Genomic DNA, 23,975 nt, shown 5'->3' on the forward strand with positions numbered 1-23,975 from the left:
CATTTTAAACTTTTAAAAATGAAGGACCATGTGACACTGAAAGACTGAATTAATATCTGCAGAAAATCCAGGTTTGCAATCACAGGAATAAATTACATTAAAATATATTGCAATAAAACTGGAAACTTTTGCCCTTACTGTATGCCATTACTGTATGCCTGATCAAATAAATTCACCCTTGGTGAGCAGATAAAGAAAAAAAATCATAATTGTTCCAAACGTTTGACCGCTAGTGTATATATAAGCGATTTTATTAGCACTTACATGATGTAAAAAATCATTCATTTTGACAAAACAATATCTGATTATACTGAGGATCTATAAACATCAGCCCAAATAGCACAATCATTTAATTTTACAAATGAGCTCTGAAGCTGGGAGTTGTGTTTCCGTTCAAAACACCGAAGCCAGCTGTGCTCACCGAGAAACAAATCTTGTAACTGGCAGCACACAGAGAATTTAAAGATAAAACCATTAGCACATAATCAAATGCTCCTGTGTATTCGAGTATTGAATCAAAGTGAAGTAATTATCTCTCTCTATTGCTCTGCAGAGTAAACGCAGAGGTGCTTTAAGCTGACCTTACCTGAATGGGTAAGCAAAGTTGATGCCAATACTGAGGTTGCTGTCGGACTTGTTGATGCAGTCCACGCTAACCCGCAGTTGCCCAGAGTAACCCCCACATGTTGCAAATGCAAAGATGGCAAAAAGCTGAGGAGATATAACATGCAGAACAGTTCAAGTCACCATGAAATCAAAATGAACCATTCTTAATTATTGTGTGTGTGGAATGGATTAAAGCAATATTTATTAGAAATTATATATACACACACACCATGTTTTTTCTTTATTTATGTTATGTTATTTATGTCAAAATAATTCCCCTCCCTTTTGCAGCAACATCTCTTCGCTTCTTTGCATGACGGGACAACCTGTCATTCAATGGACAAAATCAAGTCCCACCTTATTTTTTTCTTGTCCCAGAAGCTGTTTAGGAATCGAATATCACACCAAAAATGGACTCTGTTGTTAATGGTTTCGAGTTAGAGACGTATTGAGGTTGAGCTTATACACAGGCCTAAAAAACTCTATAAATCTTATTACAAAAATGTTCGTAATAACTCGCATCACCCATGACCTGAAATGACTTTCCTTTTCAGCTGATGTCACCAAGCACTTCCCTTCAATCACCATCATTTCCTGATGAATCAATTCAAGTCATGTCACATTTTTTTCTTTCAAATATCCGATTCACTCTGAAATCATACATCATACATTAGGCTACATAAGTTCAATGTTGGCTTTATAATTACGAAAAGTGAAGCGAGATACTGTTTCCACACCAGCTTAAAGGACGGTTCCATCTAGAAGAGTTAATTGCTCTAATCATAGTTTTATTTATGGATTAGCTGCAACAACATGAGACTGTGGCCAATTTCAATTAAGTCAGACTCCCTGTAAACAGGTGATTAATTCTCATCTGCAGATGTCAAGCACATTTGCAAACGGTGTTTGCAAACACTGACCACACACACAACGAGGAGCTCTCTGTCTCTGACTCGACGTTAACATTCCTCTTTAACACACAGATTCTCTCTCTCTCTCCACAGATTCTTCTATTACCTCCACCTCTTTTCCAATCTTTTTCTCTTTATATGTCCATTATCCTTTTTTATTTAGACTATGGATCTATTGTGAAGCCTATCTTATTAGGTACAGAGGACAAGCTCTCTGAGAGCAAAACTGACTCGTCTAAAACACATTTCTGCAATACTGATATGAGAATGGGCTCTCTCTAGGCGATATATCTCACTGAACACTGAACAGGTATAAATCATTCTGCAGATATGCAGCTTGGAAAAAAAATCAATGATAAGAATATATTCAAAATTCAAAAGAGAGCATAATGTGAAGGACTGAAAGCGTGATCGATATAGTGCTCAAATTACAAAACATAAAGAATCGTGGCAAAACTATGTTAATGATACAATTATTGTCAGTAAATGTAAAAAAAAAAAAATATATATATATATATATATATATATATATAATAAAATAAGTACTGCAACACAAACTTTTTCCCTTAACAATTAAAAGTGAATTATGTCATGTAAAAATAAAAATATTATATATTTTTTCAAACAGGCTCCCCCAAATACTCAGCACATCTCCCATTGGTCAGCCGAACAGGCAGTCCTGTCCTAAGCTCACATCATTGGTTGTTTCCATGTCAGGCCACAGAAACAAATGTACAGATTTTTTAAAAAGAAATTTACAATGTTAAAAAACGATTTCTATTTCAAATAAATGCTGTCCTTTAGAATTGTCGATACTTAAAAGATTTCTTAAAAATGTATTATGGTTTCCACAAAAATAAGTAGATGTTTTTTAACATTGATGATAATAGGAAATGTTTACTGAGCATCAAATCAGCATATAACAATGATTTCTGAAGGATCATGTGACACTGTAATGATGAGTAATGATGCTGAAAATTCAGCTTTGCATCACATGTATAAATTCTAAAGAGACATACGGGTGCACTAATAAGCATTAATTTATGCTTAACTAATGTACAGATAATACTGAATTAATGTGTAACTAATTATTATCTAAGCTATTCATTAATGATGACCACATTAGGAACTAATTAAGAGTCTGTAAGGTTAATGTATTAGTTCATACATGAATTGTTTTTAATTAAATATGTAATTGTGGATTAATAATAACTATTTTTTTAACTAATAGTGTTAATTAATATGTTAATTACCAAAATGAGCCAAAGCCTTGTATTTCAACTTCCAGATAACATGACAGGTACACTAATATGCATTCATACATGATTAATTACTTCATTGTTAGTGCAAATTCATGTGCAAATTACTACAATTACTAAATGACTAGCTAATAATGATGTGCCCCAACAAGTAAAGTCATAAAATAATGATACCCTTGCAAATCATTAGCTAATAATTAATTAAAGCAGACAACTGAAAGTTTGAAGTGCATAGCTTTGAATAATTGTGGTAATTAACACATTAATTTACACTATTAGTCAATAAAATATGTTATTATAAGGAATTAATACACAATGACACATTGGATTAGCAATTCATGTATTACTTAATCTATTAATCAAACAGACTCTTTATTAGTTGCTGATGCAGTAATCGTTAATTAACGGTTTAGTTCTTCATTAGTTATACATTAACTCATGATTATCTGTGCATTAGTTAAGCATGAATTAATGCATATTACTGCACCCGTATTGTAAAGTGCTACCGACATTCTTTTAAAAACATTACAAAATCTTAGAGGTAGGCTGTGCTACACAGTAATTCATATGTATATAAAACATTTACAATATACACATTGTTTAAATATAGAGATTTCCCACAAAATCAGAACAGAAAATGCTGGGAAAAGGTGCAAATTTGCAAAAGAGACTTCAGAAGCTCTTCTGATTACACATATTCATCTTGGATCACTTACTTTTTCATATAGTCCTTTGTTAGACTATTTTAATAGATTTGCAGTCTAGCTTATTACTTTCAGTCTACTGAGGATACAGTTTCCAAACAAGATACCTTCAACGATTAATAGTCAGTCACTATGGTAACACATTGGACATGCAGTGTACCCCCTCAACAACTGAACTACAGACAATTTTGTTTCCTAATCCAGTTTAGAATTTCTTAAACCTCAAACAAGCTCAAATCGGCACAGATTCCATATGGGTCCAATGACCTCTGAAACACTAGAAACCAAATCGCTTTTTTTGCATAGCATTTCATTTATCATGAATAATGAGTCATTCATAAAACAGAAATAGAAATCTCACTTCATCAGAATTATGAATGATTCAGTATGGTGAGAGAGCAGTTTTTGCACCTAAAAGGTCTCTTACACGCTGACAAATGGGATGTTGGGAGAGAAACTGAAAAAACTGCACCACAAAACTTACAAAAATCATTTACAACAAACTACCATAGAATATTATTAATATTAGGCCAATTTAGCTCCATTAATCAATAACTATGTACCACCGGAAGGCAGCCACCAGACATGCAGAGATTCTGAAGCCAGGACTTACCGGAGCAAATATGACCATACACATTTAAAAGCAAAAGAGATATTCAGAACATATTAGATGCTCATAAGCGTATCTGTATCTTCTCCTCGCCTCTCTGCTCTATCTCCTCGTCTTGTGAGCTTGTGACTCCTCGACTGTGAGCTCAGGAGAGGGTTGGCACTTCTGTGTGGCTCTCAAAGTGTAACCCTGCACTCCCTTCTTTGGTCTACAGTTTGCTCTGCTCTACAGTCACAAACACACATGTCAGAACACAGAGGAACTCCCTAACTACAAATCACTTCAGACATGAGTCAGACTGTACACTGAATGCTGCAGATTTGCATTCAGATGAAATATATGAAATCAAGCAATAAGGGCAGACCCGCAGCTAACAGGGAACGTTCACTGACAATTTTCCAACGCTCTGGCAAGGCTGTCTCAAAGTTATGAACAAATATTCTTCTAGTAATGTTAATTCGAACATTCGTTCATTTGTCTGGTCTTTGAAAATTAAAACTTAAAATGTCATTTATCCATCGTTCATGGAATGTTTCTGATGCATTTTAGATGCATGCTCGTCCAATGTTTTTTAAATGTTACCATACGAGTGCTGAGTAATCGCAATTAATCGCTTCTAACGTAAAAGTTTGCAAATATACAAAATGTGTGTGTGTGTGTGTGTGTATATAAAAACTTTTATGTTAGATGCGATTAATAACGATTATTTGATTTGACAGCGACAACTTGTTCAGTTTAGAGAATATTCAAAAATGTTTGCAAAATGTAAGGTTCTTTTAACGTTTGCATAACCAAAAAATAAAAACATTAAAAATATTTAATGTTTAGCATGTTAATGGATAGTTTAAAGCTTTATTGATTAAAGCTATTACACACTTTGTACTTTAAACTTCAAATGAGCAAAATATGAGTTTATGAGAAAACAATACAATTTTTTTTGATCAAATAAGATTAAAACACACATATTTAAGGCTAATATGCTGTTTTGTATTTGCTTATGTATTAACGGTGGCATTTTGTATATTTTGTCATTAAGCTTGAACTGACTTAAAAATGATAAGATGTCCCTTTAATGATGATACACAAAGATATTTATAAATATACCTTTAATTTTTTAAGTTTCAAAGCCCAAAAGACACCTTACTAAAGTTTAGAGGAGAATACAGTTATTTTTCAGCCTTCCTGAAAGCAGTCACGTGGGTTTAAATCTTTTAAACCCTTTGTTAAAAATGGGAAACTCAGGGCTCATTTTTCTCAAAGCTACAGCAATGCATTGAAAAACATTAAACACATTTTTTAGGGCTGAAAGGTGCTGTAGCCTATCAGTAATAATATGAAGAGCTGAATTGGAAGATCCCCATATGTTAACAAATAAAATTTCCTGTAAACAGGCAGCATGAGACTCTGATCTGAATATCAATGTGACACTTCAACTCTATGTAAGGCACATTTTTTAGCCTTGCTGTTAAGGCAACAATAAAGTTGTATGTTATGAAACTGATGGCATGTCGATAATAGTGTTAGAGTTTATTGTTACTGTCATGCCTATTTCAGATGTATGGAAATGCCAGCTCTGCTAATAAACAACATGATTAATTACCATAGTCAACAGCTAATATAAGAATTCACTGGTTTGTCATTATGGCAAAAACAATGATGCCTTCTGTAACGTACGGACAGAGACGGTCGGATCCATGTGCAGCACTTTATTAAAACAGGCAGACATGAAAACTGGCAAACACTTAAACAAAGGGGCAATCCAGAAACTCGTGGTCAAAACAGGCAATGGTCGAGGCAGGCAGCACAGGTTCGTGAACAGTCCAGGAAACAGGCAAGGGTCAAGAGTCCAGGGAAACACGGAGACACAGAACAGGGAAGAACGCTCGGAATTGCACGCTTACAGTGTAACAAGACTTCGCAAGGGACACAGGGAAAACTCAGGCTTAAATAAGGAACTCAATAACCAATGATGAAACACAGCTGAACATAATGAAACACAAAGAGTCCAGGGGAAACAAACATGGGGAGAGGGTGCCCTCTAGTGGCTCTCGAGGGCACCACGGCTGCTGATCGTCACATAACCCCCCCTCTAAGGAGCGGCTTCCAGACGCTCCTAAGAGCTCCGGGGGGAGGTCGACGGGGGCTGGGATGGAGGGCCAGGCCCATGGAGAGGCAGGAGGCCAGGCACATGGAGAGGCCTGGGGCCGTGGAGCGTGGGTGACCAGGAAGGAGCAGGACGTGATGGCGGCCAGGGCGGAGCAGACACAGGCGAGGTCCATGACAGCCTCGCCTCCATGGCCCTCACGGACTCAGAGGTCCATGTCAGGATCACCTCCATGGCCCCCACAGAGTACCTACTGCCCCCCCCCAAAAAATACTTGGGGAAATTCACGGGAGGAGCCTCTGGGTGGTGAACTGGTACAGGAAAGGCCTCCCGGAGCTTGAAGGGTGCAGGCAGAGCGAGGCGCAGAGGCGGGGCCGGCAGAGCGAGGCGCAGAGGCGGGGCCGGCAGAGGCGGGGCCGGCAGAGAGAGGCGCAGAGGCGAGGCCGGCAGGGCGAGGCGCAGAGGCGGGGCCGGCAGGGCGAGGCGCAGAGGCGGGGCCGGCAGGGCGAGGCGCAGAGGCGGGGCCGGCAGGGCGAGGCGCAGAGGCGGGGCCGGCAGGGCGAGGCGCAGAGGCGGGGCCGGCAGGGCGAGGCGCAGAGGCGGGGCCGGCAGGGCGAGGCGCAGAGGCGGGGCCGGCAGGGCGAGGAGTCTGGGCACGCTCACCGGGGCCTGGCGAACCAAACGAGTCCTCCTTCTCCTCCTGCGGCGGCGCGTCACAGGGCTAGACACACTCGCTTGGCTGGACAACTCACTCACTTGAACTGGAGATGCAGCGCTCACTTGAAGAGGAGATGCAGCGCTCACTTGAAGAGGAGATGCAGCGCTCACTTGAAGAGGAGATGCAGCGCTCACTTGAAGAGGAGATGCAGCGCTCACTTGAAGAGGAGATTCAGCGCTCACTTGAAGAGGAGATTCAGCGCTCACTTGAAGAGGAGATGCAGCGCTCACTTGAAGAGGAGATGCAGCGCTCACTTGAAGAGGAGATGCAGCGCTCACTTGAAGAGGAGATGCAGCGCTCACTTGAAGAGGAGATGCAGCGCTCACTTGAAGAGGAGATGCAGCGCTCACTTGAAGAGGAGATTCAGCGCTCACTTGAAGAGGAGATTCAAATACTTGAACTGAAGACTCACTGGACAGACTAAATTCAACACTGGACACACTTGATTCACTCGGCTCAGCACTTGACTCACTTGACTCGGCACTCGATTCACTCAGCTCGCTATTTGACTCACTTGATTCACTCAGCTCGGCACTTGACTCACTCGAGTCGGCTGGCACGCGCTCAAACTCCGGTTCGACCCGCGACACCTCCGCTGTCTTAGGAACAGCACTCTTAACAGGGCCAGTGCGGGATACGGGCTCGAGGGGTCCGACATGAGTGGTTTTGGCAGGAACGATATGCTTAGAAGCTCCTCTGACGGTCCTTAAGGGAGGATCAAACAGTTTAGCGAGCTGAGGCTTATGCGGCGTGCGGAGTGAGTGAGAGAAATCCGCCGCATACGAACCTCCCCGGCGCAGGGAAAAGAGCAGTTCCTCGAGACCCTCCTTTTCTGCGGGGAGTTCAAAAGCCTTTCTGAACATGGCGGTAAACACGTCGAAAGAAGGAAACGACATCCGACCTGGTTCCCAAAACGTGCCTGCCCACTCCAGAGCCTTTCCAGTTAACAGTGAGCAGATGAAAGAAACGCGGTCGATATCCGAGGCGTATAACTGGGGCTGATGACTCATGTACCAGCTGCACTGCTGCAGAAATCCTTCACACGCTTCAGGTGAGCCATTAAACTTCTCGGGAAACGGCGTACTGGAATTACTGCATGCGGTACTCACACTGGGTTGCGGTGGAACAGGTGCAGCGGGGGTTTGGGCTTGATTAGCCGCTGTGCTTGAGCTCTGCGGAGACCATGATTGCACGGAGCTAGCTAGTTCCTCGAGGAGAGAAGTTAGTCTCGCCAGCTGAGAACTATGAGAGGCTAGCATTGAAGAGCGGGTCTTGACCACGGCGGATAGATGCAGAAAGTCTGCTGGATCCTCGTTTGGCGAAGTCTTCTGTAACGTACGGACAGAGACGGTCGGATCCATGTGCAGCACTTTATTAAAACAGGCAGACATGAAAACTGGCAAACACTTAAACAAAGGGGCAATCCAGAAACTCGTGGTCAAAACAGGCAATGGTCGAGGCAGGCAGCACAGGTTCGTGAACAGTCCAGGAAACAGGCAAGGGTCAAGAGTCCAGGGAAACACGGAGACACAGAACAGGGAAGAACGCTCGGAATTGCACGCTTACAGTGTAACAAGACTTCGCAAGGGACACAGGGAAAACTCAGGCTTAAATAAGGAACTCAATAACCAATGATGAAACACAGCTGAACATAATGAAACACAAAGAGTCCAGGGGAAACAAACATGGGGAGAGGGTGCCCTCTAGTGGCTCTCGAGGGCACCACGGCTGCTGATCGTCACACCTTCTCAAGACGAAATTCAAATTGCCTGCTCACATATTGTGCCAAAATATCTTGGAAAAGCTACATCCCTTAACAATGAAGCTTATGTCCAGGTAATGGAAATAAGCATTAGAGTCTCATGATGTGTGTTAAACCCTCAACATACCAGAACTGGTGGTGTATTTCACACATTCAAGAAGTTCCATCCAAGGAAAAGTCGAAAAACTATAGTTTTAATGGTTTTAGTTTTAGTTACCAATAATAACCTTGCTACAGAAACTTGGAAATATGTTGTTTGCAGTTTATATTTTTTTTTTCAAAAATGTGTTCAAAATGTACAAAAATTATATAATGAGCGAGTACATCATGAATCCATTTTCCAAACCATGTTTTTTGTCTTATTCTGAATCACTATGGTACACCTACGTGTTTGTCTTTATGTTTTACTATTTTAGACTGGTTCAGGTCGTACCACTGTGGAGTAGCCCAGGCTACAATGTTCTTCCACGAGACACATTTAGTTCTGCTTATTAACCAGCAAAAGTCACGGACTGCAGCTTATATTAAAGGAGTAGTTCACTTTAAAAAAAACTTTTGTTGATAATTTACTCACCCCCATGTCATCCAAGATGTCCATGTCTTTCTTTCTTCAGTCGAAAAGAAATTAAGGTTTTTGATGAAAACATTCCAGGATTTTCTCCATATAATGCACTTCAATGGGAACCAAACAGTTCAAGGTCCAAATGAGAGTTTCAGTGCTACTTCAAAGGGCTTTAAACGACACCAGACGATGAATACGGGTCTTATCTAGAGAAACGATCAGTCATTTAAAAAATAAAAAAATAAAAAGTTTAAGTTTTATAAGCACAAATGCTCGCCTTGCTCTGATTTCGTGACACTCCTGTGAATGAACAAAATGAACAAATCTTTTTTTGAGTCATGACTTGAAGGGTCCTAGATAAGACCCTTATTCATCGGCTGGTGTCGTTTAAAGTCATTTGAAGCTGCACTGAAACTCTCATTTGGACCTTGAACTGTTTGGTTCCCATTGAAGTCCATTATATGGAGAAAAATCCTGGAATGTTTTCATCAAAAACCTTAATTTCTTTTCGACTCAAGAAAGAATGACATGGATATCTTGGATGACATGGGGGTGAGTAAATTATCAGCAAAAGTTTAATAGTGAACTACTCCTTTAAAGGGGCAACAGCTTATATTAAAGGGCTTATAGGGGCAATTTAATAAAAAATATAATGCTGCTTTCATTGGCAGGGAGTGCAGTTGTGTTCTGAAGGCACTGAAAAAACAAGGAAACTTTTATTCGCTATATTTCCCATTTAAGAATTCAACTTAAGTATTAAGAAAGGATTCCCCAGTGTGGCTTTTAGACTACACTATCTAGTCCAAGAGCTGAGATCCTATTGTGACGGATTTATCCACTCACCATGAGGAGTCAAAACCAGATAGCCTGTGCTGATGCAATCAAATGAAAGTGTGTCTGACAGAGGAAGAATCACACTGTACTTTGGTTTAATCTAATGGACAGGTGTGAGAAACCCATGGGACAATGGGTGAGTAGTGCACGGAGCTTGACAGCTAGTAGAAAGGATGCGTCTCTCTCAACGCCCCATATGTGCGTATAGCACCTGTTGAGCTGGTAATGAAGAGTGGTTTCCCGTCTTTGTCTTTCCCCACCAGAATATGTTCACGGTTTCCTAACCAACAGTAATGAGACGACTTAAATCTGTGCCAGAGAGAAACTGTGTCACGCTTCTATCTTCAGTGGAGGGTGAGAGTGACCTGGGGTTTGGGGAATGCCTAACTTCAATTTTAAGATAAAGGGCTTCCACAGAAATAGAACACCTTCTTTTAAGGAGAAAGCTGTAGCTACCACATGGTTCTTCTATGTCAGGGAAATGGGCAACTTCGGTCCTGGAGGGCTACTGTCCTACAGATTTGAGCTCCAACCCTGAAAAAATCACCTGCCTTTCTAGTAATCCTGAAGACCTTGATTAGCTTGTTCAGGTGTATTTGATTAGGATTAAAGCTAAACTGTGGAGGACAGTGGCCCTGCAGGACTGAAGTTGCCCAACCCTCAGACCATATTTCATAAGATGTAAACAACACTGGTCCAGAAACACTTCCTGTTTCAGTTTGGAACTGTTTTCTTTATTTCACATGTAAAGAAAACATCTTAAAGATATTTGTTTAACTTTTTGATTCAGTTTTAAATGTTCTGTTGGTTGTATTTTATCCCAGCTTTTATGTAGTGTTATAAAACTGAAACAGGAAGTGCTTCTGGACCAGTGTTGTTTACATCTTGTGAAATGGTCTTAATAGGTTATTGAGAAAACACATAAAAATGTTCTGGTGGCTATCTATAAAACGATGACAACATACTGTTCTGTAATATATATATTTTCTTAAAATTTCTAAGCAATCATTATGTAAGAACTTTAATTGTTGGCAGTGCAGGAACTGCTATGAAATAATAATAATAAAAATAAATAATATAGAATATTTTTAATAAAACATAAATATACAAAATAAAAATATGAGAAAAGCTTATGAAAACGTTTTCCAACAATCATCTAGTTAATTAGAAAAGTTGATAGGCTACTTTTTTCAACAAGCATGCTGATAGTGTAAACCAAGCACACTAACGTGTCAAGAAAAGTAGGGGCCATTACGAAACGTATCAAGTGAATCTAAAAGTAGCATAACTATTTAGTATGTCCTTTAAATTTAAATTTACATCGGTTAGATGACGTTATCTAATCCTAACCCTACCCCATAAAATGTGGTCAAAAGCGTCAGTTATATGATTATTGTAACATATCTAACTTTACATTATAACATTACATTACAACATTAAAGCATTCCAATTGAGCGTTCTGTACTTTTTGATAGAATATCTAAACAAGCAAACATTCATTACTGAAATAAAAAAGGTTATTTAAGGATTGACTTCTAAATTACACTGTATTTTACATTAAAAATGAATTGAACCAATGATGATTCTAAAAGAAAATACATCCGGGACCCCTATTTCAGTGCTGTAAATCAGACAGAGGAAAAGCCTTTGAATCCGTACACTTTAAATTAATTTCTCTTGTGGTTAGTATTGAGTTACATAGGGAAGTATTTATTTAAACCCAGTGGTCTTAGCTTGAGAGACTCAGGGAATCCAATTTCTCATTTATATAGGTAGAGCACAGCAGAAGAAGTGGCCCTGTATCGGTAGCGCACTCATGCTCATCAGAAAACATGCTCAGTTGTTGTGAACACTGGCTCACTGTAATGGGGTCCACTAAGAGGCTGCAGCTCAGTGTCTAAGCAGCATAATACAGGTTGAACTGGTCAACACTGTCAAACGCACGACAAATGAGATTATCTAAACACAAGCTGTCTTTAATTAAATTCACAGGAGAACAAGGCAAACACAATGATACAACTTTACATCGATGAGACCTTGAATGGATGGGTTGCCCCCTCCAGCTTGATTGAGTTTGGCAGGTCCCACAACGGCACCAGTTCAGGAAGCATCAACATTAACGATGAATGGTAGATCTGGGTTTGGATTGATTAAGGTGGAAGGGGTGCTAAATAAGCTTGAGCTGATGGAATGCCTCTCCAGGACAGAGACTTGGGCGTCTTGCATCATAGGGAGTTGAGAGTTGTTGCATCATCATTTGTAGATTGACTTTATTTACACAACTCAAACTATACAAAGACAGAATCAGGAACAGAAGAACCAGCAAACAACAGAAACACAAACTAGACTGTGACAAACATGAAACCAGACAGAAACACACACTAGCCTTGTGACATAAACAAAACGAAACAAACAAAAAAACACCTTGGTGCTTGGTCACCTGCCGCCACAGTGTCTTCTCCTCCAGCAGGAGCTAGTTTCTCCTTCAACTTGCTTCCACTGCAGCAGTTATGCGATTGTCTTCCTTTTCCAGAGAAGCTCACCCCGTTTTGACCATCCCCAGCCTACCACTTGTCAGGCCACCCATCTGATGCCATGACAATCAACTCCCTTTTGATGATGCAAGAAGCTCTCCCCATCCAGCGACATGATTGGCACCATAAGCTTGCACTCCGCACATTTTTGTGGGGTCATCAACATAATTTCTGACGGCTGTCGCACATTTATTGCAACTTTTGGGGCAGTACTCTGGGTTCGGGCCAAATATACGAGCTTGGAGCCCTCTCCCCAGACAGCACGCCAAATATGAGTTTCAGGGAACGGCTGAATCTGTTACTATGTTTATAAATATTATACAAATAAAGTGATTTTGAATGCAGATACCACAAAATATATTCTGGTTTTAGAATTTTGTTCTTTTGACATTGTCAATTCTTTCAGGCAGTAAGTAATCATCATTTGGAACCACTGCCATTTGGACTGTGGACTGGATTTTAATGTGCAAGAAGAAGATTATTATACAATAATAGTGGATGTGATTACTTGAAATGAAAATGAAGCAATTAGTGCCATCTGGTGGCAGCACCCAGATAAGCCTCAACACTTTGAGCATTTACAGTCACAGTGATATGTTTGTAGGGGATTGTTTTCATGACATTTAACTCTTAGCTTGGAAATAACTTATCAAATAATTTACACACAAAATACCAATTAAACTTAAGTCAATAAGTGTGGTCTGATCTGATTTTCTGTATAATCTCTGTAGTAGCCTACAGTTAATGTGGACTTCTGAGAGTCAATCAAGACCCAGAAGAGGCAGGTGAGTCATAATTATGATGCTTTTATTCATTACTACTTCAGCTACTGCCACTTACTTACTTGCAGTAATTAAAGCAGAGGAAATCATCCTAATGTGGCTCGCTTGTGTGTGTGTTTGTGTTTAGGGCCTTTGCTAGTGTATCTGGGGCCCCGGCGCAGGTAGTTGAAATCCCTAGTTTGAAATCGCAGGGCCGCTAAAAGCTGGAATCGTCACCACATTTTTCTCATATAGTGATGGCCCTGTGTGTGTGTGTGTGTGTGTGTGTGTGTGTGTGGTGTTAAAACAGTTAAAACTTAGTGTATTATTTGAGCTGCAAATTTGTTCAGGTCAATTTACAGTTTATAGGAAATGTTAAGTAAGCGTTTTTTTTTTTACACAAAAATCACGTTAACACTCACATTGTTGACGTCTTCTGGCTTTATAATTAAAACAGTAAGTATTTTAAAACTTACAACTGGGTTGGCATTGTTCTCTAAAACTACATTTAAAATAGTTTTTTTTTTCATTGAAATACACATATATTGCTTTAAAAAAATTGGCATAGAAACAATTATCTTTCAAAAAATAAGGCAACACTTTATTTCGATAGTCCACTTTAGACATTCTACTAACTATAAGTAACTTTTTAACTACATGTCAACTAACTGTTATTAGAGTATTAGTAGACTGTCTGCTTAATATCTGCTAACACTTTATTTTTTTGGTCCCCCAACAGACATTTAACTGACTAGAAATAACTTGGCGACTACAAGTAAACTTATTCTACTAACCCGAACCCTAACACCTAACCATGACCTAACAGTCTACTTTAATATACTAATATTCTAATGAGAGTTAGTTGACATGTAGTTGAAAAGTTACTTATAATTAGTAGAACGTCTAAAGTGACTATCGAAATAAAGTGTAACCAAAAATAAATAGTAAATTTCACAAACAATTACAAAAAAATGGCAAATAGTATTGAATTTAGTGTGAAACTGTAAATTAGAAATGCTGAAAAATTAAACACTAAAAAATCTTCTTGAAAAATTACTCCAATAATCTTTTTTTACATGTTGGGGACTATATCAGATAAAATTCAAGTATAAATAAATATATGTAAAGAAAATGAAAATTCAATATACAGTATATATATATATATACTGTATATATATGTATCATAACACTATTTTAGATTGACCCCATTCACTTCTATTTGTAAGTACCTCACTGTAGCACAAATCTTAGCTTTAAAAAAACATCACAATTATGTTTGTGGTAGTAAACATTATACAGCAAGTGCCAAAGTCTCAAGCATGTGTGTGAACGTGTGTGTGATAGTGTGAGCCAATGGAGCTCACATCACTGCACTAGATGCACACTCTCACATGAATAAGCATATGCTTGCTCAAACAAACAAGCACACAAACTAAGCCCCAAACACATTCGCTTCAAGCATAGCGAGAAACTCTGGAGACCCACCCCCTCATCCATTACAGCTGCATTCTCCTCTCCATCCCTCCGCGCCCACTTTCTCCTCGTCTTGCTCTTTCACACATGCGCACACTGGTGTGACTACGAGCGGGTGAGTGTTATGATGCCGTGGCTTGTTTATCAAGCTTTCCCAGCTGTGTTCTGCAGGGCAAAGATGAAGAGCACAGAGAGGAGAAGAGGGGGAGAAGATTACACCAACACATACCCACTGACTTCTTAGACACAGGAACTCTGAGAGAGAGAGAGAGAGAGAGAGAGAGAGAGAGAGAGAGAGAGAGAGAGAGAGAGAGAGAGAGAGAGAGAGAGAGAGAGAGAGAGAGAGAGAGAGAGAGAGAGAGAGAGAGAGAGAGAGAGAGAGAGAGAGAGAGGAGCAAAATGATGGAGGGAAAGGAAAAAAGGAGAACCTGGGATATTTGAGTTTTTATTTGAGTTTACGGATTGATCTAATGAATGATTTTACGGTAATACTGGTATGTTTAAAATACCAGAATATAAAAATCAGTCTTTGTACTGAGATATTATTATTATTTTCTTGTGTGTGTGTGGTATTTGATTAGAAATGATTAATATTTCTAATTAGCTTTTATGTTATATTTTCATATTTTTATTATAATTTTAGATTAAGTTGTAGGTTTTTTTATATTTCTTTTTAGCTTTAGTTTTTTAGTTTTAGTTTTAGAAATGTTAGTAGTATTAAACATTTCTAAATTTTACATTTTCTTTCTATTTCAATATTTATTAGTTTTATATTTATAAATATTATTCTATTTTGTACTATTTAATGATGTTTAAAAGTTTTAATTTGCTAGTATATACTGTATGTATATATATATATATATTATTCTCACCTAGCTGCATTTATTGCATAAAATGTGTACAGTATATTATTATAATTCAGGAAAAAGGGGTCAAACCCTATATAAAAACCTATATAGGGTTTGACTACTTGACTAGTTGTTCAGACAACCAACTAACCAACTAACTAGTCGATTACCATGATCTTTGTACTATTGAGCTTATAGGAAAGTAGAAAAAAAGAACTAGAAACAGAAGAACTGCAGAATAGATGTGAACTCTGAAGACCAACGTCATATTTACACATATTTTAAAAAACGATTAAGTGTTTTTTGTCAGTGGATATAGATCAGAATGCACCTGTGTCACATTAAAGCATCCACTCATCTCTTATCCATGGGTGAACACACACAACACACTCAAGAGTGACGTGCCTGTAACCTCTTCACTTTCCAGCCCCGTATTGAACTCTCGCACAGCGAGAATGTTCCTGAATGTTTCTAAATCTTGCAGAATGTGAACACACATGCACACATATATATATACTTATATATATATATATATATACTGTATTTATACACACACACACACACACACACAAAAGTCCCCCCAACCTTTCCATCCCCCAACCGCTGCATTCATGCCACGCTTCATTCCAATGATTTCCACAGTATGTGGCAAGAGTAAAAATATCCCATGTTCTCGCACTTGCAAGATGTCAGACTGGCTAAAAACAGTGATAGCATTAACCAGATAACCCGATGAACACAATGTAGTCTTTAAATGGAACATGAGTGTCTTTCCCTACACAGTCGCTCTTGCAAACTGCAACTATTGTTTTATGAGATAATCTGTGTTGAAATGGGAAGAACACTCATTGGATGATCCCAAAGATCATTTCCCGTCTGTACAATGCACTCAGGCCTATACTGTACACACTCCAGCCAGTGTGTATCTGGGCGCTCTTTGTATGCTTCACTGATTATAAGTAGGCATAAAATCTCATTTTATTTTTAAAACACTGTCCCCCCTTCTTTTCCTCAGTTGCTGTTTCCCTATGGAGTTTCCATGGCTACTTGGTCACATGATATCACAAGCCCCTCCCCATGCCCTGAGGTGACTGTCACAGCGGTTAGTCAGAATCGGCCACCCGACCAGGATGCAATCCGACTGTATATTTGTTTTCGTATGTTTGTATGTAGGTTGGAGCTTATGTGTTGACCCTGGTACCACTGGCTTTTGTCATAAACCAACCACAAAACATGTAAAAACATGTCTTTCCTCTGTTGTGTCTTATCCATGTGACAAAAAGGTGGATCATGAAACCACTGCCTCATTCAAGATCGAAAAACGGAGAGGCAGCCAACCTTTCACAGATGAATTTCTGCACATCTGCACACAGGCAGCCAAAGCACATCTGCCCAAGTTAGTCAACCTTTCAGTGAACTGATGAACATCTAAAGTCAAAGAACATTTGTTTGTGAATTTGTAAAACCCTCTACCATCCTGCCAGTCAACTTTACATCAATGAATCACCAGTCTGCCCAGTCTCCGCAGTCAAAACATTTTAAAAAATCAACTATATGAATTGACTACATAAACTACTGAAGGTTTTCTTTATAATGTGTATCCTTTTATGTTGTTTTTAAAATACCGGTACAATTTGTATTGTATTTGTCTATAATATAATATAATATAATATAATATAATATAATATAATATAATATAGGCCTAATAATATAATAATATAATAATATAATATTCCAGCATCCACCCAATCTTACATCAGACAAGCTTTTTGTCAAATGGATAACATGGATAACATAATGTCTTTTCTGACTGGATGGAAGGTGTGCAATAAAAACATTTAAAGTGTTGGTTGATTATGATTTCACTTTTCTAACTTTAATTAGTGTGTAATGTTGCTGTTTGACCATAAACAACATCTGCAAAGTTACAACACTCAAAGTTCAAAACAAAGAGAAATTTCTTTTAAAGGTGCAATGTGTGATATTTCTAAGGATCTATTGACAGAAATGCAATATAAGATCCATAACTATGTGTTCAGTGGTGTATAAAGACCTTCCTCCGTATGTTTTTATTACCTTAGAATGAGACATTTATATCTACATAACCGCGGACACCCCCTTCTATGAAGATCGACATGTTGTGACATCATTTTTCTACTGTAGCCGACAGCGAACAAACATCGCTGCAGAGCGCGTTTCGTTCATACCTTGAAAGAGAAGCCGCAGAAAGCAAGAAGCTAGCCATAGACATAGTGAGTAGTGATTTTTCCCTTGTCAGTGGTGTAAAATATGTAGTTGGATTGTTTCATGTTTTAGTTCTTATCCATCGCTGTGTTATTTGACAATCAGGTAATACTATTGACCGTAAAACAGTAATGTTACAGTTAGTAACGTTAGAGTCACCAACCCTTCGATTGCGGTTGACAAGTCGATCTTGGAAGCATTTTAAGTCGATCGCGAAGAGTTTTCTCAAAACCAGAGAAAAAAAACTATATTTTTACTCATTATGATTTATTAATTTGTGTGTAGCAAATGGTGTCTAGGGGATGCGGAGTACCTGTTTCACCCGGGGATTTAGATATGTTTTGGTCGACTGGATCACAACCCATTTACACCTGGTTTACACCTCGACCATGTCCTGGGCTGAGTTTCCCGAAACCTTCTTAACACTACATCGATCTTAGGTTACACCTTAAGCTGTACCTTATCGTTAATACGTGTTTCCCGAAACGTTCTTAGTTAAGTATACCTTCTGTAAGTCATACATTCGGAAGGTTGGTCTGGAGCACCCTTAGCTATACCTTATCACTGTTGGCAGTTCACTCCACTACTGGGCACCACAAAAAGCTTCTTTACATCTTATACTATACGATGCAAATAATTAGTCTATTTTCTACGATTAGTCTATTTTCCTGCAAATAATAAAATTGTCATCCCACTGATTGTTGTTAGCTTTTTAATTATATTATCCAAAGGTACATCAGCTGGCAAACCATTCGAAAGTAATGGCTTATTCATCCATTTAAACAGAATGACTGTGGTGGGGAATTTGGTCAAACTATGACCATGATACAGCGAATAGTTGTACTAAATCAAAGACGGTGCCGTCCATTTTCATGGAAATGCGTTCTCAGGTATCTTTTTTCGTTTTGGTGGACACAGAGTTGTCCGAAAACTCGAAAAAAACACATCTTTGTGGAATGCCGCCTCGTCTAAAAGGATGTCCATTTCAGTTGGATTAAAGCTGGGGACTCTCCTCTTTCTTTCTTTTTTCTTCGCCATAGCTATTGATTAAATGTTTCGCGTGTTGCGCTTTTATTGAGTAGGTCATCCAATCACAGATTTTTTTTTTTAATTTACACCAATAATGTGATGCAGCTGCTGGGCAATCAACCCTGGTTGTGGAGTAAATAAAGAATTATAGTAAATATATTATGATAATATACAGTAAGTGACCCTATAATGCAATGGAAGCATACGGACTTACTGTAGGGGGTTAGACGCATGACACGTTTGAGCACGAGGTTGTCCAAAATTATATAAAATATCCAGGGTTTAATTTAGTTTGCAATTTGTAAATGTTTATTTTTTATAATATCCCATGAGCCCAAATAAATGCAATTTCCACTATTTCTGAAGTGCTTCTTTTAAAAAGAACACCTCACATAACGCAGTGAAGCAGCCCCTGCACGAGAGAATAATTGATTCTCGAGCCATCGATATCAACAAATTCAGAACCATCGAAGCAGAAAGCACCGGGTAACGTCACACGTAGGAAAGTATATCTTAAGGGGCTTCCTAAGGCATGGTTCGAGGAACACACCTAGAAATGGTATAACTTCAGTTAAGTTATACCTTAAGAGTCTTCGTAGGGTGCTAAGAGACAACGTTATCGGGAAACTCAACCCTGATTTCTTATAGGGGTCTATAGGAGGGTAAATGTATGTTTTTTTTTTCAGATCTTTTAAGCAAATGGTTAAAATAAGCTCGCGCAGTTTACATAAGAACACACCTAGAGATAGCAGAAAAACCAACCCGATCTCACAGGAATTCTTACGAATTTTACGAGGTGGCTAATTCGTAAAAATTCATACGACCTCACTCGTACGATTTTGCTAAATCATACATATTTTACGAATTGGCCAATTCGTATGAATTCGTACGAATGACCTACCCCTGACCCCGCCCCTAAACTTAACCATCACATGGTTTTAGACAAATCGAAAGAATTCGTATGAGTGAGGTCGTATGAATTAGTACGAATTAGCCACTTTTTAATCACTCGTACGAATTCGTATGAATTGTTCGTGAGATAAGGTAGGAAAAACACAAAAAGCATCAGTTTTAGTTTCTGCTCTGACAGCCGCAAAACCCCGGCGAATGCTGCGAGTGCATGTTAGAAATCAGGAATGGTGAGAGAACATTCTGCTTGGTACGTTTTTCCCCCTCAAACCAAACTTGGCTCTTCAAACAAAAAAGTACAAATCCTGGCCGTCTGGCTAGCACACTTCTCATAATGATAATGTTTACTGATTAGGTCAGTCCAAAATGCATCTTAATACCAGGTGTAAACAGAGCCCCTCTCTCTCTCTCTCTCTCTCTCTCTCTCTCTCTCTCTCTCTCTCTCTCTCTCTCTCTCTCTCTCTCTCTCTCTCTCTCTCGATCCAGCGATAGGCTAATTCATCCATACAAATGTTATAATTCATAAAAATGAATGTAACCATGCTACTTTATCTCTGTCTCTGATTTAAAGAGGACAGAATGCTAGATCTAACGAATGAAAATTGTAACCCTTCCAGTCAAATTTAGCACTGCAAACATCAATGACAGATTTTAACCTGTCAATGCTGGCAAAAGTCCATGGCATAAGCGGGATAAGCCACAGCTATAGCTGTATTGTTGAATGCAATCTTATATTATTATATTATATTATTATATATCCATCCAACCAACCATTTATCCACTTGTCCATAATACATAATTTTGCATATTTTAATGTGTCATTCTCACTGAGTCATCTAATTTCAACAGCTTAATAATTGGTTAATTATCACGATTCACGAATAATTGCTTTTGAGAGACATGGGGGTGGGGTCGAGAGAAAATATCAAGAGGTGCCTGTGGAGAAATCACTGTGTAAAAAGGAAACAAAATTAACAGAAAGGAAACTACAGAGGCACAGACAAAACTAAAGACCTGCAGAGAGAGATGCAGACAGAAACACACAGAGAAAAGCCACTGTGTGACCAAAAGTGATTAAGACTGCATGTTTTCCCAGTGATAAGCTTCTATTTTTTTTTTTTCAGAGTACACTTCAAATGGAGAGCGGGGAGATTAATTTCCTCAGGAGAAGATGCATCGCATCCTCCAATCCCCCAGCGTTCAATAGACCAACGCCACTTTTGCGTTATCGAAGGGTAACGCCCCCTTTTGGGGGAAAACACCTCTATACTGTCTATGGGAAAACAAACGGATTCCCATGAGAACAGAACTCGCACTAGATCTGCAAAGTTTCTTGATAGCAAAAATGGCACAAACTTAAAGAAGCTAACGTTACTGAATACGGGGTTACAGAGGTGTCCCTTTGAAATGGTCGAAAACTGGATTAATGACCCCACACAGCGGCCAAATATGGACTATTCAGACATCTAACGATACCACTATCTCGTGGAATCGCCAAGTAAGTAGCCTTTTTTTTTCATTAACACACAATATGACAAACTAGACGATGAATGGATCATATTTAACTTGATTTAAGCTATTGACATAGTCTAATAAGGTAACGTTAGCTGCTAACAGCTAGTCTTTCTAATAGCTAGTCGACAACAAAACTGTCAATAGCGTAAATCAAGTTAAATATGATCCAAGTGACATGGCCTCATCGTCTAGTAGTTTGTCATAGGCTACTGTGAGTGTGTAAATGATAAATAAATAAATAAAAAAGGCTACTTACTTGGTGATTCCACGAGATAGTGGTATCGTTAGATGTCTGAATAGTCATATTTGGCCGCTGTGTGGGGTCATTAATCCAGTTTTCGACCATTTCAAAGGGACACCTCTGTAACCCCGTATTCAGTAACGTTAGCTTCTTTAAGTTTGTGCCATTTTTGCTATCAAGAAACTTTGCAGATCTAGTGCAAGTTCTGTTCTCATGGAAATCCGTATGTTTTCCCATAGACAGTATAGAGGTGTTTTCCCCCAAAAGGGGGCGTTACCCTTCGATGACGCAAAAGTGGCGTTGGTCTATTGCAATAATTATCCAAAATGGCGCTGCTACTTATGCCTGCCTCACATTTGCATAGCTCAGAGCCGTTTATGTTTGGCATTGTATGTGTTTTAATTTTCTCCTCTCCACAGTTTGATGATGGAAAAAAGGGACTGAGAGAGCACTTGACCTTTTGACTTTGCAGCGAACATAAGGATGGCACAGGGGAGGCTTAGAAATGCTGTTTTTGATGTAATACATAAAATATCTGCAAAAATAGAAGACAATGCTCATTAATATATATATATATATATATATATATATATATACACTCTACACTATTAAAAAGTAAAATCTTAAAGGGTTCTGCCATTTAATGAATTTAGTTTTAATTATTTTTTTTATTATTTTAATAAAATTGTATGAATTAAACAGTTAGTAAACATGCTTTATCATAAAAAATGAAACAACTCATGACACATGAAAGTATTCTGCAATCATTTAAGACATTTCTCCTTAGACATTTTTGGCATGAGATCTTTAAAACTGAGTCTAGAACATTTAATTTCCCTAATTTCTTAATTGAACCCTCTTTTTCCTAAGATTGCATATAGGGCTGCAAAACTTAGCCTAGAAAAATCACAAGAGCACATTCTATTCTATTCTATTCTATTCTATTCTATTCTATGATCTGGAACAGGTCATAACACAATAAATTAGCCATTTTAGGCAGACCAGACCATCATTTTTTTTCTTAGCAGAGTAAATTAGCTAAAAGAGCTACAAGTGCTCTGCACATATGTCTTGCCATATGATAGCATCCCATATGAAAAGACAATTTCTATGAGTTTTGCTTTTAGTGAATCCTGTTGTTGTGCAAAGAACCTGATATAGGGTACTAAAGCCACATATACTGTAACAGTCCAGAAAGAACAGCAGATGGACACACAACACTGTACAACTGGACATGTCCTTATAGAGCTGATACTTTCTGAGTCTCATCAACCAGATTATGTCAGAGCACCAGAGTGTGGCATACACTTCCCAGACCCACACTCATCAGATGGCCGTGGGAAAACACATTTTAGCTTTTTTTTTCCCCCCTTCACACTAGAGGCTACAATTAGTGGCAGAATAGTAAGTTCTGGTTACACATCTAGTACATCAAGTATAAAACAAGTGACATATTATGCAAACAAACAAGTCCCAGTACATACTTCATTATAGCTATATTGCATATACTGTGCAAATATCAGCTTACCACAAGGAATATCAAAGCAAATGTATTTGGCTGTGTATTTACTCATCTGCAACGGACCAGCTCTCTCATATGGTCAGACCATGTGCAGAAAGTAAAACATCTGCAGTGATTTATACTATAGCCTAACGGTAAACCTTAATCACCAAATATATATTTACAATTTGCACTCAATTTGCGAAGACATCAAATTTGGAGGTCATCTTAAAATTGACTTCATTTTTGATCAAATTCCTCTTTATTGCGGTAAAAAACGAGTAAGAGCAGAACCCATGAAAAAAATTGACTGCTGGTGCACGTGCATTATATAAACCCAAGCCCCTCGGTTCATTCGTGGGATTTATCATGTCATCAGCAGAATATGTCATTTAGCCTTATGAGGAGTAGGCTAATTTACATGTTTAAAAATGACACGGTTCAAAACTTAAAAATGTAAGATGTAAGATGTAAAAGAAATGTCCAAATGGATTGAGGGTCCTATATGAATATGGCTGTGGCACATATAGACCCATTAAAAAATGACTACAACATATGAATGATGGTTTAAAAAAGAAAAGAAAAGAAAACGACAATAAAAATGACTTTCTCCCCTACACATGCCTGCACAAACTGAGAAAAGTAAAGGAAAGAGAGTTTGAGAAAGGTGAGAGGAAAAACGCGTGCTTTATGCACACTTACCCATTCCAGAACGCGGATGAATCCCAGAGGTAATTTAAGAACTTGGAATGTCCCAAGTGACACAATCTGTAGTAATAACAATGAACATGGTCAATAACGTCATTTGATGCAGTTTGATTAGGCACATTTCAGTCGGCTACATTTTAAA

General features: G+C 38.5%; 1 protein-coding gene across 4 annotated transcripts in view; it reads right to left on the reverse strand.

The window, feature by feature from the left end:
• Nucleotides 1-23,975, reverse strand: part of synpra (synaptoporin a) — a 30,329-nt gene that overhangs the window by 6,021 nt on the left and 333 nt on the right. The window contains exons 2-3 of one of the 4 annotated variants that reach the window (XM_039674282.2): nt 23,828-23,893; nt 587-711 (exon numbers count right to left, since the gene is read on the reverse strand). In XM_039674282.2, the coding sequence (XP_039530216.2) occupies nt 587-711; nt 23,828-23,893 (191 nt within the window). Of the gene's footprint in view, nt 1-586; nt 712-4,093; nt 4,319-14,850; nt 15,085-21,639; nt 21,875-23,827; nt 23,894-23,975 lie in introns of those variants that run through there. The other 3 variants (XM_089124927.1, XM_039674284.2, XM_039674283.2) reach the window with 3 other exon arrangements.

This window comes from Pimephales promelas, chromosome 21 (genome assembly GCF_988280905.1).
Source record: "Pimephales promelas chromosome 21, fPimPro1.hap1.1, whole genome shotgun sequence".
In the NCBI taxonomy this organism is placed as follows: Eukaryota; Metazoa; Chordata; class Actinopteri; order Cypriniformes; family Leuciscidae; genus Pimephales; species Pimephales promelas.